This window comes from Amaranthus tricolor, chromosome 17 (assembly GCF_026212465.1).
Source record: "Amaranthus tricolor cultivar Red isolate AtriRed21 chromosome 17, ASM2621246v1, whole genome shotgun sequence".
Taxonomy (NCBI): Eukaryota; Viridiplantae; Streptophyta; class Magnoliopsida; order Caryophyllales; family Amaranthaceae; genus Amaranthus; species Amaranthus tricolor.
The window spans coordinates 18,191,077-18,207,796 of record NC_080063.1 but is presented as its reverse complement, the minus strand read 5'-3'; the positions used below and the strand labels follow the sequence as shown (position 1 = coordinate 18,207,796).

At 31.0% G+C, this 16,720-nt stretch overlaps 1 protein-coding gene across 1 annotated transcript; it reads left to right on the top strand.

Moving 5' to 3' along the window:
* The first annotated feature begins 2,572 nt into the window (after nucleotides 1-2,572).
* Nucleotides 2,573-11,633, top strand: LOC130803823 (glycerol-3-phosphate acyltransferase 5-like). The gene is made up of 5 exons (XM_057668025.1): nucleotides 2,573-3,152; nucleotides 3,403-4,305; nucleotides 5,265-5,369; nucleotides 11,379-11,447; nucleotides 11,523-11,633. Exons 1-5 carry the CDS (start codon nucleotides 2,601-2,603, stop codon nucleotides 11,631-11,633), a joined length of 1,740 nt encoding a protein of 579 aa, XP_057524008.1. The 5' UTR covers nucleotides 2,573-2,600.
* The last annotated feature ends 5,087 nt before the right edge of the window (nucleotides 11,634-16,720 follow it).

Below are 16,720 nucleotides of genomic sequence, written 5' to 3'. Positions count from 1 at the left end.
TGGAATTTTTTGAAACTTAGTTTATTTTATTAATTTTGTTTTTTTTTTTTTTTGGCTTAAGGATTTCAAATTTTCATTTTGGGATCTGTTTGATTGAGGCCCATGTTGCATTGAGCTTAATCATTATTAAAAGGGTTGGGCCTCTAGTCCATATGTTTACGACAACCTCGAATCCATTACTTTGTTTGCAGTAGCCATGGGGCCGCTCAAGTTTGTTTACAACTCGCTGTACACAAATTCTCAAATAGCTAATCTTACGAGAGACTGTCTTTCGATAAGATGACCTCAATTTAAGAGTTTATATTATTATTAATTATATAAAATGAGCTATTAACTTATCTAAAAGGTGCGTCTCGATGTGAGACCGTCTTATACAACCATATGTGATTTAAATGGGACGGTGTTATAGTGAGATCAATACTATAGGCTGACCCAATATACACTTATGGTAATAGAGTGATCACTTATAATCTAAAATAATCACTTATAGATTCAAAGTGAATACATTTTGGTCCTTCTGTCTATAGGTCTTTAAGTTGTCTTGCTTGTGTTTTTCGCGTCTCTTTATCTTTCTCGAGTCGGGGGACTCCTTTGGCCGCGCTCTCCTTTATGGGTATGAGTTGCCGCCGTCCTTCCCTCCCCAGACCCTGGCCTTAGCTTTCTAAGAGCGGGATATACTGGGTAGGATGATGATGATGTCATAAAATGGAAAATATTTTCTTATTTAGCAATATTTTTTAAAAAATTCCACTTTATTTCCCCATTATATGATAAGATTTTAACAAATAATACATTTTCCAAACTATAATTCTTATGAGATATATCATAAACTATAATAAAATGACTCATTAAATTATATATATTTTTAATTTATGTGAAGTTAATTGGAAAAATCTCTTTGTTAGTTTTATCATTAATAAAGGTAGGCTCCCTACATTTGTACACCCGATCCCTCAAAATCTCACTAGAAACCATTTAATAATGTTGAGGTAATAAAATATTGTTATTATCGAATAGACTTGTGTTTTTATAAAACATATCCACAAAACATATGCACTAAGAATTAATTGAATTTTAATTTTGAAAATAAAAGATGGATAATCATGATAGATAAAAATTTTTAGCAAAGGACTATGCGAACTTTACAAGTTTCTTGTACCATCTTAAAAGTAATACCCCTAAAGGTAGAAAAATGGGGCTTATAATTATAACCTAATTTTTGTATGACATTTTAAGAAAGACATTTAATTGGAAGGGTTCTATGGAAAATCCTCGTACCAACACTAGCCAAACTATTTGTATTTTATTACCATCTTTTTCAATTTATGGCCTAAATGTCGGTTTCCAATTAATTTTAAATTTCCTTATTTTGAAAATGTATGTCTTGCTTAACATTTGTAATTAAAAAATTATTTTCTCATATAATAATTGGAAGCTAAAGTCAAATAATGACCCAACTTATATTGTAAGATGCAGGTTTGCGGGTTCAGTTTAACCCAGTCTTTCTCGCTGTAGGATTTTCTTTATTTGAAGATATTTTTCGAGCAAGGAGACTATTTGGTTGCATCCACCTTTGCCTTTTTTCATTCCTCCCTAAATCTTAATTATAGTTCTTATGAGTGAGATTCACTTAGTACGATGATGATGAAAGAGGATTGGATGTACAAAGTGATTGAATGCTCAAGACCTTCTAAATTAAAGAGCTTCATATATTCACATTAGGGGCAAAGACAAAGTTTAAACTAAGCGACTACATAAATTGTTGATACATTATTAAAAAATTTAAGTTAAATAATCGATACAATAGCAAAATTATTATATAAAAACAAGTTAAAATTTTAATTTTGTGGTTTTTAAATTGCAAAAATCTATAATAGAGAACAAGAATTACTTATAAAAAATTTTAATTTGAAATTTTTATAAAGATTCAAACCACATACATAAGTTTCATTTCTAGGTTTTACCACTTAGATCATTAACTTTACTTGATTAATTTTGCGATATTTAATCGACCTATACATTGCATCACTTACTACGAAAATTAGTAAATGAAATAAATTAAAAATATAATATGTGGTGTGTTTAAATCAAGGGACTAAATCTCCTTTGGCCTCCAATGTGCCTACTCCCTTGATTACCCCTTAGTGCCTTAGTGGTAGTCCGACCTAAATATTAACATATAATAAATAAGATATAAAAACTAATTTGTGACTTTGCGTGGAATATTGAGCTGATGAACATGGTCATAAACATATAAAATATAGTTAGTCTCTTGAGAAACCGTCTTTCAGGTCCAGCCGATTAAAACTTAATGTCTACTTACGTTATTTTTAATACCTACTTACAATATATTAAATGTCTACTTACATTATTTTTAATACCTACCTACAATATTTCAAAAAAAATATATAGTTGACCAACCTAATTAAAGATGGTCTCTCATAGAGACGTCTCTCACAAGAATTTGTGTATAAAATAACATATTTGTAAGTGGGTCCTATTCATTCATTGCTGCCAAACTCTATAAAATAACAACAAAATCAATTTGAGAAAATGCTTTCCTTTTAAATAACAAAATTTCCCAACTTAATAGATAATCAATGAACTCAGTAGTAGCAGAATTTGAAGGAATACTTGTGAAAAACCCGGACCCGTTTTCGTATTTCATGCTTATAGCATTCGAGGCTTCGGGTCTTACCCGATTCACGATACTTCTCCTATTGTGGCCCGTTATTCGGTTTCTTGACTTGATTGGCATGCATGATCTTGGGTTTAAACTAACCATTTTTATTTCGGTTGTAGGGATTCGGATATCCGAAATTGAATTCGTTGGTCGATCCGTTTTGCCTAAGTTTTATATGGATGATGTTGATATAGAAGCTTGGAGGTTGTTTAATCAATATGGTAAGAAAGTTGTGGTGACTAAAACTCCTAGGGTTATGGTGGAGAGGTTTGCTAAAGAGCATTTAAAGGCTAATGATGTTATTGGAAATGAGTTGATTGTCAATCGGTTCGGATTCGCAACAGGTTTTATTATGGATGTTGGGTCAGTTTCGGATCGAGTTGTAAGATTGTTTGGTAATGAGACACCTTCTTTAGGGTTAGGAAGGTGCAATAGTGATGATTATAGAAAATTCATGTCACTTTGCAAGGTAAGTTATGTATGTTTCCAAGTAATTTTTTTCTTATTGTGATTTTTATGCTTTTTATTTCGCATCTTTAGCTACATGTATCTCACTTGTTTTTAATTGAAATATATCATTATAATACCTCATTTGATAACAGTGATAATTATATTATTTTTTATTATTTGTACAATTTATCACGACTAAATTACAAAAAGAATAATAAAAGAAATAATGGTATCATTGAACTAACGAATGAATGTGAACCTCATTGCAGGAACAAGGCCATGCACCATTTACCTTGCTTCCCAACAATCACCGTAACCTAGACCGTCCATTGCCGGTGATCTTCCACGATGGTCGGTTAGTGAAGCGGCCAACGCCCTTCACCGCGTTAACAATCCTCTTATGGATCCCTATAGGTATAGTCCTAGCCATAATACGAATGTTAATGGGTCTAGTCTTACCAATATGGACGATGATCCCTTATGTGACCACCGCTTATGGTGGGATCGTACGAGTTAAGGGCAAGCCACCGTCCCCACCGTCTGATCCTAATGGCTCTAGCGGTGGAGTCCTCTTCGTATGCAATCACCGAACCCTAATGGACCCAGTCGTTCTTTCCTACGTACTAGGCCGTAGAATCTCGTCCGTTTCATATTCTATTTCTAAGGTATCTGAAATACTTTCACCCATTCCGATAATCCGCATAACACGTATTCGTCATATTGATGCCGAAAAAATTAAAAAGGAGTTAAAAAAAGGGGATGTAGTGGTATGTCCCGAAGGAACAACTTGTAGGGAACCTTTTCTATTAAGGTTTAGTCCGTTATTTGCCGAGTTAACTGATAAAATTATTCCCGTAGCTCTAAATTATAGTGTTGGATTCTTTCATGCAACCACTGCCCGTGGGTGGAAGGGTTTGGACTCATTTTTCTTGTTCATGAACCCTAGACCGGTTTATGAGGTGACCTTTTTGAATCAGTTACCGGATGAGGCAACTTGTTCAGCCGGTAAAAGTCCCCATGACGTGGCAAATTACGTCCAACTTTTATTAGCTGCTACTTTAGGATTCAGATGTACCAACTTTACAAGAAAAGACAAGTATAAATTGCTGGCAGGAAATGATGGAACGGTTTCGCGTCGGGCCAAGAGACCATGGCTTGTTAGCCCGAACAAGGTAGTAAGACATTTTAAGCCTTTTTTTTATTCATTATTAATATTAATATTAATATTAATTCTCTCTTTTATTAGCTGAATCATTGCCACTAGTAGGCTAATCCCAATGGGTATTTTATTAAACTATTATTGTAAAAAATCGTCAATGATATAAAAATTTGTGTATTTTATTTGATAGTCCTAAATAATCAACTTAAGGGTAGTAATTAATCAACATATTGTGAAGAGAAATGGGGCTTGTCTTTTTATTCATAATATATAAAATAAGGTTTGTATTGTAATAATTTGTAAGAATGTTGATAGAAGATTATCTGTTAATAGAGAATTTGTGTTCATAAGTTATTTCAATAAAGTGTTGTGTAAGATAATATCATCACAAACATATTTTTCATGCAATCAATATATTTTTCTAATTAGTCATTTAAATATTGTAAGTGATTAATTTTTTTTAATATCACCTGTTAATTCTAAGTTATAGGTAATTACTTTAAGACTATAAAAGTGATCATTTTAAAATAGTAAGTGATCACTTTAAGATTATAGTTGATCACTTTAAGATTGTAAGTAATCACTTTAAGATTATAATGGTCCCTTTAAGACTATAAAATGTTATAACTTTGAAACTGCATTGACTAATTTAAGATTTTAAGTGATTATTTTAAAATTATAAGTGAATATTAGACAAGTGACAAAGGACTTTTTATGTGTCGTCGCTAAAGCCTCTAATCAAACAAAATTTATAATTACCCTATTTAACACTACACAAGTGTAATGGCAAGTAGGGGGTTGATCCACAGGGAGACGAGTTGAGAGACTTAGGGCCTCTTTAGGTGTTGGGGGAACATGTAATTAGGGATAGATGATGGTCTAAGTTATGGTCACCACAATGAAAGCAATAAATAAAAAAACATCGGGGTAGGGGTTAATTCGTGTGCAACGGACCTTATACGGTGAGTTCAGAGTTTACTTTGGCCTGATCGCAAAGGTGTGGATTCAAATATGAAGAGTGATCCAATTCTAGATCGGCTTGGGATCGCTTCCAAGAATCATGTTCCCATCACTCTCGTGAGTGAGAACAAGACCCATAGGCAACAAAAATCAAACAACCCGTCAATTCTTCCCTACTCTCATAGGCGAAGGGTAAAACTCTCGTTCCATGGGTTGAGTGCAAGGGTCAACTCTCGTTGATCCCTTGCCCTCGACTCTACCCATTGAGAGGAGGTCGAAACTCCCACAAACCCAACTATCGTTGGTCCTTGAAAGGCGATCTGGGTGACGTCGACACAATAAGCGGAGTGACCCACTTCTTGGGTTCACAATCAAACCAACATTGACCCATTATCCACCATAATCAATCCATTAGCATAAAATGAGTCAACCCCTAACCCTAACCAACTACTCACTAATCATAATCATACCATTAATAATCATCATCAACATCAAAACCATTAATAACAAAAAGACTAAACTCTCAATCAAACACCAATGACAAAATATGAACAAAGACAAAGCAAATGATTAAGAGCAATTTATACAAAGCATAAACCAACTAAAATTTACTATCAAACTTAAAAATAATAAAAGTAAAAAGGATTAGAAGTTCCTCACAAAGTATAAGAGAGATTGAAAGATCAAATGGCAAAAACCCATAAAAATCCATCACTAATGCTCCACAAAAATGGCTTAAAACATTAAAAATCCATCAACAAAAGATAAAGTAACAAAATCTAACCAAAATAAAGAAAAGAGAGTTAGGGTTTATATGAGTAAAGTGAGAAAAGAGGAAAGAAAGAACAAATGATGCTGCTGCCTCTTCCTGCTGTTCGCTGCTTGCTTCTGTTTTAAAGGTTGTCAATTGTTTGAATTGGACATGAAAACTAGCTTTATTTACAACCCAGGCGGAAATGCATTATTTACTCCTTTTAATTACATTTTGCTGCGTTTTTTGTTGTTGCTGCTGTTTGGCTTGTGTGTAGATTTGGCACGCCATTTTGGTAACGCTCTATCTCCTTCGTTATAACTCCGAATTCGAAGTGTGACCAGTCGATTTGAAGCTAACGAATCAAACTTTTTCCTTCCTTCAAGATATCCATCAAAATTTGAGCGAGTTGACCTCCATCGACATTTAAGTTGACTTTCCACAAATGATGTTTCTTGCTTTGCTGGGTTGGACTTTTCTACACCTCTTGGCCTCATTTTTTCCTCAACTTTGATCCATTCTTCCTCAAAACCTCCGAGGGATTACCTTTAACTCGCCTTGCTCGGAAAAAGTGGAAAACCTACAAAAATACGAACAAACGCATGCTTCCCTCGAAAGGAGCGTTAACCCAAGAAAAAGGAATGAAATGTAACAAAAACCGCATAGAAACATAACAAATATCACACATAAAAGGAATCAAAATTGCGTTAATCAGCAAGCCCAATTAAAATCGTCTTATTTGAGGATATATATTGTTAATTAACTACACGATGTTGATACTTGATTATACTAGTAACATGGGTATTTTTTTCATTTTCTAGGCATTTTTAAATTTTGATCTTAAAGGTATTAATTTTGACTTTAAAGGTATCAATTTTTAAAATTGATACCTTTAAGGAAAAAGTTGATAAACGCCCAGTAAATTAAAATGTTTTACACACGCGAATTGGTCAGCCCAAATTGATGGTCTCATAATAAGACCGTCTCGTCCAAGTTTTTGTGAATGGGCTTAGATAGGCCGTGGAATAATCTAGCTAGGCTACTTAACCCTTATTGCTAAACGCTTCAAAAACTTATTCAGCTGGTATTGGACTAGACGGCCTCATAATGAGACCATCAATTTGGGCCGGCCCAATTTGCTCGTGTAACAACTTGGGCATTTTTTTTTTCATTTTTTTGCATTTTTCAGTTTTGATCTTAAAAGTATCAATTTTCAAAATTGATACCTTTAAGGTCAAAATTAATAAATGCCCAAAAAATTAAAATGTTGTTACACGCGCGAATTGGGTCGACCCAAATTGATGGTCTCATAATGAGACCATCTCGTCCAAGGCTTTGTGAAACCTATTAGTGCCAAGATCTTTTTTTTATTCGGGTTGACTCGAGAATTCTTACAGGCAAAGAGAAATAGAAATTACTTTTCATGTAGGTGGAAAGTGGTAAGAATTAAATCTCAATCACAATGATGAAATGAAAAGTCCTCAATCATTATATTAACTCGTGATTCTCTATTAGTTTCAATATCAGCAGATTATTGATACTTCTTTTCAAATTGGTCTTTATGTTGTGTTTCAATTAGAGCAAATACACAAAAATAAAGGATGGCAATACAGGGATGAAATGTTCTTCATTCAGATAGTAAAAAATACTAAAGCAACGATAAATTAGTTTTTGGGCTTCTACAATAAGAGGGTTGATTGCACACAAATTTGAACAGATTTCATCGTAAAATTAATTGGTAATGAAAGGATTGATTCATCTAGCTTATGTGTTTGTCAACTTCTTTTTAATTTTTAAATGTGTAATCACATATGAATTGTTTTCTTGAACAAATTTTATGGGGCAGAACTTTATCAAATTGTGCAATTTGGTTAAAATTAGACGTATCCTTGTGGAAGGTTCATGTAACTTCCCCAAAGAAAAATTCTTACTCGACGAAAGAAATATCAACTATTGTTGTCGACAAAGACGTCAAAGCATATGTTTAATTGACAAGTTTCTCAACATTTTCTTAAATGGCATTGATCGAGAATTTATGTCCTTCAATAGTAATACCGCAAGTGCACGGCGTAGCGTAGTACGTCGGCAAGTACGGGTTGAATCCACAAGGAGTGGGGGTTAAGTTAATAGTTTCTCGATCGATTAGTGTGTTCGAAAACGTATAATATGATGTTTGGAGATAGAAATAAATAAAACAAACAATTAAAAGTACTTAATGAAAATAAATCATAAAAGTAAATAAGGATACAATGAACTAAAAGCAAGGATAAAATGATCAATAAACTAAGAGGCATAGGCTAGGCTTTCTCACCAAAGTAGTGTTTACTAAACATTAACCTAAGGTCATGGATATTTTGTTATGGGGAAGAACGTATCATAAGTACTAATGTTCTCTCTCGAGCAACAAAAGCTTCCTAAACATACTCAACTACCTTTTCTCATGGAGCTTAGCATAATTTAAGACATGAAGCACACATTCAATTTTTCCAATCAAAGCATCTACCTATTCTCATGGAGATGTCTTAAGTTTTAAGCATAGATTATCGTTAAATATCGACTCTCGCCCTCAATTCAACGACACTAAAACATGATAGCAAAATTCATCTTAAACCATAAACAACACAACCAAGCCAAAGGTAAAGCAAGCAATTCAAACTACATACATGGTGATGATGCCTAGCCTAAGCCAAAACAAACTACTCACTTATACTCATATTGAAATTGTAGATTGCAAACAAGCCAAGAATCATAGATGAATAAATTAAGCTAGAGTATCCTAAAGAGATGAGTGCAATATAAGTTGAAGAACTACAAGCATGAATATATGAAACTAAAGACAAACAATCAAAGATAACTAAGTGACATGAATTGAAAACACCATAAGCAAGGATAGAAGTTACTCTTTGAAGCTCAATCTAAGGATGAACAAGATGAATTGATGATTCAAAGTAATAGCTTCAAAAAGGTTCAATAATAGTACATCAATGGTTGAAGAAATTCTAAGTTGCAAAATATTACAATTAAGGATGAAGTTAAGATTGTATTTGGAAAGTGAAAATACTTAATTGAATTGAAAGGAAGATTATGCTAACACTAATTCTTAATTGAAATGAAAGCAAAACTATGAAGAATACATAAAAATTACTCAAAATGAAAGGTGAAAACTCAGATGATAGTTCCCTCTTCCTCAACTCTATTTATAGGTTTCAAGAACAAGTGGGGGTGGTGGTTTCATGATTGCTCCACTACCCCAGGTTGTAGGAGGGGGGGTGCCACCCCTAGTGGATGGGGTAGAGTGGCTGACAGTCTTGGCAGTAGCAATTAGAAGCAACAAATGTAATTAGACCTCGAATGATGCTTTAAAAAGATCGCACATGCTGCTGCAGCCCATTTCGCTCGACTGGAGCGAATCCCGCTCGACCATTCGAGCCACCATCAGGTCCAACATCAGAAACTTCAAAAATTGGACAGAATGTGAAATTTTGCTCCGCTCGACCCGAGCCATCTTGCTCGACCTGTCGAGCGGATGTACCGTAACCTGGATTGAATCTTGCTGATGGTCAGAAGCTCTGGAAGTTTGAATGCACTTCGCTCGACCCGAGCCAACTTTGCTCGACCGGTCGAGCGAGCTTCAAATATGTAATACTCAGCTTCTGGCTCGAGCCTATTCTGGTCGAGTGGATCTATTTTGGCTTCTTTTTGTGGCTTGGCTCATGATGTTTTACTTCTTTGAGCCCTCGGTGTTTAGGTGTTCAATGTATGCAACCAAAGGGGCTAGTTTATGCTCGGTGTTGATGATTAGATCCTGAAATGAAATAAAATACCAAAGCAACAAAACAAGCGTAAAATACAATAAACCAATGCGATAACACGCAGTTTCCTCACGCTAAACAAGCCACTTATAAGGATAAAAACAAAGATAAAATGTAGCTAACATACATCTTCTTTTAGTTGTATGTATTCTTTCCCAAAACTATTTGTTAGAAGGACAAAATTAAAGCTAACTAAGAAAATAAATACAAGTTAGTTAATAAATGTACTTTGCAGAAAATTAAAAGAATTATGTGAACAAGAAAAAATTAATTAAATATATGGATGAGAATAAAAAAAATAATTTAATAAGTTATGACCAAAAATAAAAATATAGCAAATTTGAACTAAAATAAAAAATATATCAGAATTTGTATGATCGAAAGGAATTTATAGTTTACCTGTTTTTACAAGGGACATAATAAATTCATATAGTCAAAACTTTTGGTTAAAAAATAATTTGACCTAAAAATAGACTATATATGAGGATTATGACATGTTATCTACTATAAGAAGAATGGTTCATCATTTAGGCAAGTTGGAGAAGGATTGTTTAAAGATGAGATGTCATCTCTTAGTACAATTTTATTTGGATCTTATTAGACGCAATTGCATAGCCACTTCAGCAATGATGTATAAATAAATTTACATCTTTCTTAGTTTTTTTTTTTTTTTAATTTTTTTTTTTTTTTTAAATACCTAATGAGGTGTAATTAGCCCATGAGTCCTAAATTATAGGCTTTATGATCTTGTTTGCTCTAAGAAAGACGGTTTCTAGAAGGCAATTAGGGTACTAAACTAGGATTTTACCTTTTCTTTTTATTAAAAATATAAGTCTACTCCCTTTGTTCAGTAATGTTAATTCATTTAGTCATAAGCAAATTATAAATACAATGAAAAAAAGTGAAACTTTGAATGAATAGAAACTGTAAGAAAATATTTAATATACAAAACATGTGAATGAAACACTTTGTCTAAAAGAAAAAAGAAATTAAAATGTGAATATCAATCAAATAGCTCAAATTAAAAAGTTGGTATATTGAGCCGAAACTTTTTTACCACACTTTTTTTTATGGGTATGAGTTGTCGTTTTTCTTTTTTCCCTTAACTCTGACCATAATTTCTATAGTGAAATATATTGGGTATGATGATGATGAAAAAGTTTATATATTGAATGTAAGGGGTACAAATTATATTCTTAATTCAATTTGACCATGTTTGGAAAACCCAATTGCAACTATCATACAATGTATTTAAAAAATTAATAAAACCTCAAACAATCATCAATAAATTAAAGTTTTGTTTTCAATCAAAGTAATGTTCAACATAAAATCATAATTACTAGGGTTTAAAAATATCAAATTAGTAATAATGTACAAGAAATCTTAAATAACTCTACATAAAATCATAATTAAGACTGTATTTCTCTGAGGACTTGACTAGAGATAGAAATAGTTGGAGACGTCAGATTCACATTTTAGATTATTAATATTTTATTAGTTGTCTTTCTTACACTGATGCCTAGCTGTTTACTTACCTGCCTTTTTGTACTTTTTACTCATCAGGTCTTTTATTTTATCTCAACCCTTGTTTTGGTTAATGTGGTTCTTCTGCAGGTAGTTTTTGATCTTCAGGTAACAATTTTAATCACATTTTTCTTTATGTAGGGTTCTCACCTTTTGGGGGTAAAATTGACCGCTTTCTTCTAGTATTCCTTCTCAAGGGAGTACGAGTATGAATTGTCAGTCACCTTCCGTCACTCAGACCCTATTTTCGAGCGAGATATTGGGTTGATGATGATGGTGAATGTTTATGAGTGATGATTAGTAGAATCATAAATGTTATGCAACCACTATACAAGAAATCTTTCATTAATCTATAAATATATTATTATTTGAACAAAAAGGAAAAAACTTTTGAATTATTCTCACAAATATCGATTATCTACAAACAATAAATTCAAAATTTGAAGTTCTTTGGATAAACAACCCTAATTACTTTCTTCAATTGTTTTCTTTATTGGATATTTTGACCTAAAAAAGCATGGACACCAAGAAGCAAAAGACACAAAAAAAAGTAATATCAAATTTCTAAAGCAACCATATATTTTCTAGGATGCTCTCTAGGGGACACAACATAACACAACACATAGGGAAGAGATTTAATATAATTTAATGAAAAAAACAAAAAAAGAAAAACAAATTAACAAAATTCGTTCCATTATATAAAACTTAATTATTTATTGTGTAATTTATAGTATGAAGTATATGTTAGGAACTTTCTAATAGGGTCATGCAAATTCATGAAATTCCAAAGAGAAAAGACACAAAAATCTGTTGGGAAAGTGATAGAGTATGTAAAAATGTCTACTCATGATGAGTCATGGACCATAGTTATGCTCCCTTGTTAATGGGTGTCTTGTGTATTTGTAGTGCCGTTTCAAGAAAAATGATGAATTATGACCACTCAATTTACATCTCAACAAAGCAAAGCATAAAGGAGGGATCGGACCACTTAAATAAAATTAAAGCATTCTTCCTCTCTTTTCAAAAGGCTTTTGGGGACAAATCATGTATGTATAATGTATATTGTGATATGATTGTATAAATATGATTATAGTATTTAATGTGTATTATTTCGTTTTGAGTCTTTTATACTTCTTCTATTTTGAAATAGTCGCATCTAATTGTGACATGTTGTGTCGGAAAATGTCTTATATAGTACCAGTAATAAGTGTAATAAAACGAGGTAATATACTTTAAACTTTTTAGTTAAATATTAAAAACTCAAAATATGCCATATATTTTTATGGAATATCAATGGAGGGAAAATATATTCTCACTTTGTATCTCATCTGCATATATATCTTTCATCCATTAATTTTTGTCATGTTACTTTGTGCTACCTCAGATTTGGCTTTAAAAATGATTGATGAATTATTCATATCAACAAGGTGCATATTTTTTTCATGGGCCTTTTCATAGGAATCCATTTGCTAAGAACTCCACAGAAAAACATGTTTAGTAGGGAACAATCTTAGGATGGGTGACATCCTGAGAAGTTTTCTCGGATGCGCACGAGTGAGGTCAAAGTGCTCTGAAAAGACTTGTATTGGTTTATGGGCCAGTCTACAGTATCTATGGATAGTCACCAGCGGCCCGACGGGTCAGGATGTTACATATTTTTTTACTTTAGACCTGTACTAGTTACATACCCGTGCAATGCACGGTTTTTATAAAATCTAAAATTTATGAAAACTTGTGCTCAAATGTAACCCATGATTATTTATGACTTGTAAATTGAGTTTATGAAGTTTAATGACCATTGTTAAAAGTATTCTTTAATTTATTGGATAAATCGAGTTGTAATTTGAAAACTTTTAAAAATTAAAAGATGATAAATATTTTGAACGATCTTATTAAGTAACAACTTTTTTTGATATAATAGAACAGTTTTCAAATAATTGGGTATAATGTAAATATTTGTGCAAGTAAATAAATTAAACATATGAGGAAAACCACATATACCTAATATTTTCGGTAATAATTAAATATTTGATTTACAAAATGTTTTTGGTTTACAGAAAATATCTCACGAAACTAATATATCAAAAATTATTTTTTATTTTAATAATTACTTATTAATAACTAATATTGACAAAAAGTCACCTAAATTTATTTTGATTGTTTAGTGCCTCTATTAGGCTATCACTAAATGTTGGGTCAAAAAGAGAAATTTCTTTTAAAGCTAAGGGTCGAATGCATGACCAACTATTATAATAATTCTTATTAGTTTATTTTAAAGGTAATAAATTTACAAATTATCAAATAATTGGGTATAATATAAATATTTGTGTAAGTAAATAAATTAATCATATGAGAAAAACCATATACACCTAATATTACCGATAACAATCAAATATTTGATTTAAAAAATCTTTTTGAGTTACGGCCTTACAGGAAATATCTTACAAAACTAATATATCAAATTTTTTTATTTAATAATTATTTATTAATAACTAATATTGACAAAATGTCACGCAATTTTTATTTTGATTGATTTGGTGCCTCTATTACGCTGGAGTAACACTAATATAATAATTTTAAAGCTAAGAAATTTATAATTTTATTTTTAAAGACTTGTCATATAGTATTGCTTTTAGGTTGGAGTAATACTAATATAGTTACTTAAAAAGTGATTAAAATCGACTAAATTAATATTATTTTTATTGTAATTAATGTATATTTGTATATTAGCTACTTACTCGATAAAGTTATTTATCAACCTCATTTAGTAAACATTTTAGTATATAGAATGATGACAAATAATATACAGTATAAATAAAGAGGCATGCTCAATTTAGAGGTAGAAAATATCACAGTGATTTTTATTAATAACACGAGGGAAATGAAGCTCTTATATTTGTTGTGATCCAAGTATAAGGGTGATGAACATGTTGCCCTGTTTGGTTAGTATAGCTGCCGACATGTATTATTATTTCTGCTAATTGATAAGATGTTTGGTATTCCTTATATTTATTGTGATCCAAGTAGAAGGGGTGTGCACACTAGGGTTACCTGAGACTACTGGCTTTCTTGTTCCCTCAAATTAATAATTGGATGTATGTGTTGTCATTATTAAATATCAAATAAATTAATTGGTTTATGTGATATTATATTATTTTTATAAATTGATTTTTTTAACTCAACTATATATTATTTTCTAAGACTATTTTCAATTCGATTATATTTTATTTTCTTAAATTATTTTCAAACTAAACTGTTTTATGGGATGGAGTTAGAATTACTCAATTTCCTGATTTTGGGAGTTTTTCTCTTGTTTTTCTTGCATTCTTATTTTGCAGGTTATTAATCGCGTGGGGTACATAGAGTGAGGTTCACCTAGAAATTAGTTTTTGTTAGTAATCATGTCCCAGTTTAAATATCACTTCCAGTTGGAAAAATTATTAGTTATTAAATTATATAAAATTATTTTATAGTTGTTTAGCCTTACATTTATCTCTTATTAGTTATCACTTCCATGATTAGGCTTTGGTTTATGTTTTTCCTTAAAAAACCTTTTTAAATTTGGACCTAATTATGGGGGTGTTACATATATTCCAACACATATAAAGATATAAATTTCCTTAGTCTTACATAGGCAAAATTAATAGTCAAACTTATTGCAACAACATGCATTAATGTATAGTAATCTTGTCGTGAAAGCTACAATGAAGTTATAAAAAAGTGTATGTGAGAAGCTAATTTGTGCGGAAAATTTTTTACCAGATGCTAACACGTATCATTAGGTGGTTTTGCTTTAGTATATAGAATGATATTTCTAAAGCAGATCTCATATGACATATTTTTTATATCTCATGAGTATGCCAACATTTTAATTTTGTACTGTGTTGTCATTTCTACTTTGATACATTTTTATATTAGATAATATTCTTATTACTTTCTTTAATTCTTATATGTCTATGTATTTTCTTTTAAGTTTTCTCCATTCTAATCTTATTTACATAATTTTAATATTTTAATTAATTTCTTAATATGTGTGTCATTTCTTATTATATCAATCTCATGATAATAGGATCGTATGGTTTAGGGAGCACATAAATTATCTCCAAAACACCACCATAGTTTTACAAATGTGAACAATAAATTTAGAAGTGTAAGGTTTAAAGTACAAGTTTTGCATGCATTGTGAAAATCATGACTTTCAATTTTAATTTCTTCCCCTTTGCAACTTTGCATTTCGTCATTTCTCTATTTTCCACACCAAATGCCGAAAACCCGTGTGCTTTTATTTCCTCACACTCATTACACATTTGAAGTACTTGACTTGACTAATACCGGCCGGCTCACGGTTCTTTCTTACCCTTTTCCACACGCTTCTGATGTCAGTCCGGCCCGAACTTTTTACAATATTTGTGGTTTTTATTTAACATAGTTTTTTTATTTTGAACTGCTACTTTTATTTTACATTATTTCTTTTTTTGGAAATTAACTATATTTTTAAAATTTCATTCATATATATTTTTTTATTTCATCAACACAAATTAATATTTCTCTTTATTTATTACTAAATACCTATGTTTTCTTAAAAACACCTTATTTTTTCTTTGAAGTTAAATCAAAGGGACAGAGTACTTTTTATCTATTGTATTTTGTCTTTTACTGTATTTCACTATTTGTATGTCATCTTTCTTTAAAATAAATAAATTAGATAAAAAACATTTATTGGAAAATAGAAGGAATCTATGAACATGATGGAAAGATGAATTTATGCGTGAATAGCCATTACTATAAATAAAAATATAACAAAACTTATTAGACAAACCAAAATAAAAAATACAGCACTAGCTATGGAAGTGAGGAAATTAAATATATACTGAATTACTCAAAATTATTTTTTAATCACAAAATTTTAAAAATGTTTTCTATTTTTAAGTATTCTTGTAAAATCCTAGTAATTTCTCAAGTCTTCCTAGGTCGTTGTTATAAGATTCTTAATAACGATTTTAGATTAATAAAGTATATTAGTAAAACATTTTTAATATATAAACCTGTAAATTTTTAAAGTAATTGTCAAAAATTATATGAATGTTAGATGAAATGAAAAAGTAGGACGAAAAAATGTGTGGATTCATTGAAAAAGTAAAATAAATATGTGTATGCGAATTAAAAAATATAAAGTAGTGTAAAACTGTAAATAATGTTTCATGGCCAAAACTAAAAATAAAGCAAATTTAATAAAAAAGACTAAAAGAAAAGATAAAACTAATTCTTTAGGAGAGAGGGAGTAGCATGATGGTCATGTTGTTTCAGAATTCAATTTACAACAATTTGGATATTTTCTTAAATTTTTTTTTTAGGTTGGATTTTTATATAATTGTTACGAT

What these genes read in the sequence shown, in the direction of transcription:
- LOC130803823 (XM_057668025.1), top strand. Translation starts at nt 2,601, where the DNA reads ATGAACTCAGTAGTAGCAGAATTTGAAGGAATACTTGTGAAAAACCCG. An exon ending in GGCTTGTTAGCCCGAACAAG is followed by an intron (nt 4,306 to 5,264) that starts GTAGTAAGACAT and finishes CGGTGAGTTCAG; the next exon opens with AGTTTACTTTGGCCTGATCG. An exon ending in AGGTAGTTTTTGATCTTCAG is followed by an intron (nt 11,448 to 11,522) that starts GTAACAATTTTA and finishes GCTTTCTTCTAG; the next exon opens with TATTCCTTCTCAAGGGAGTA.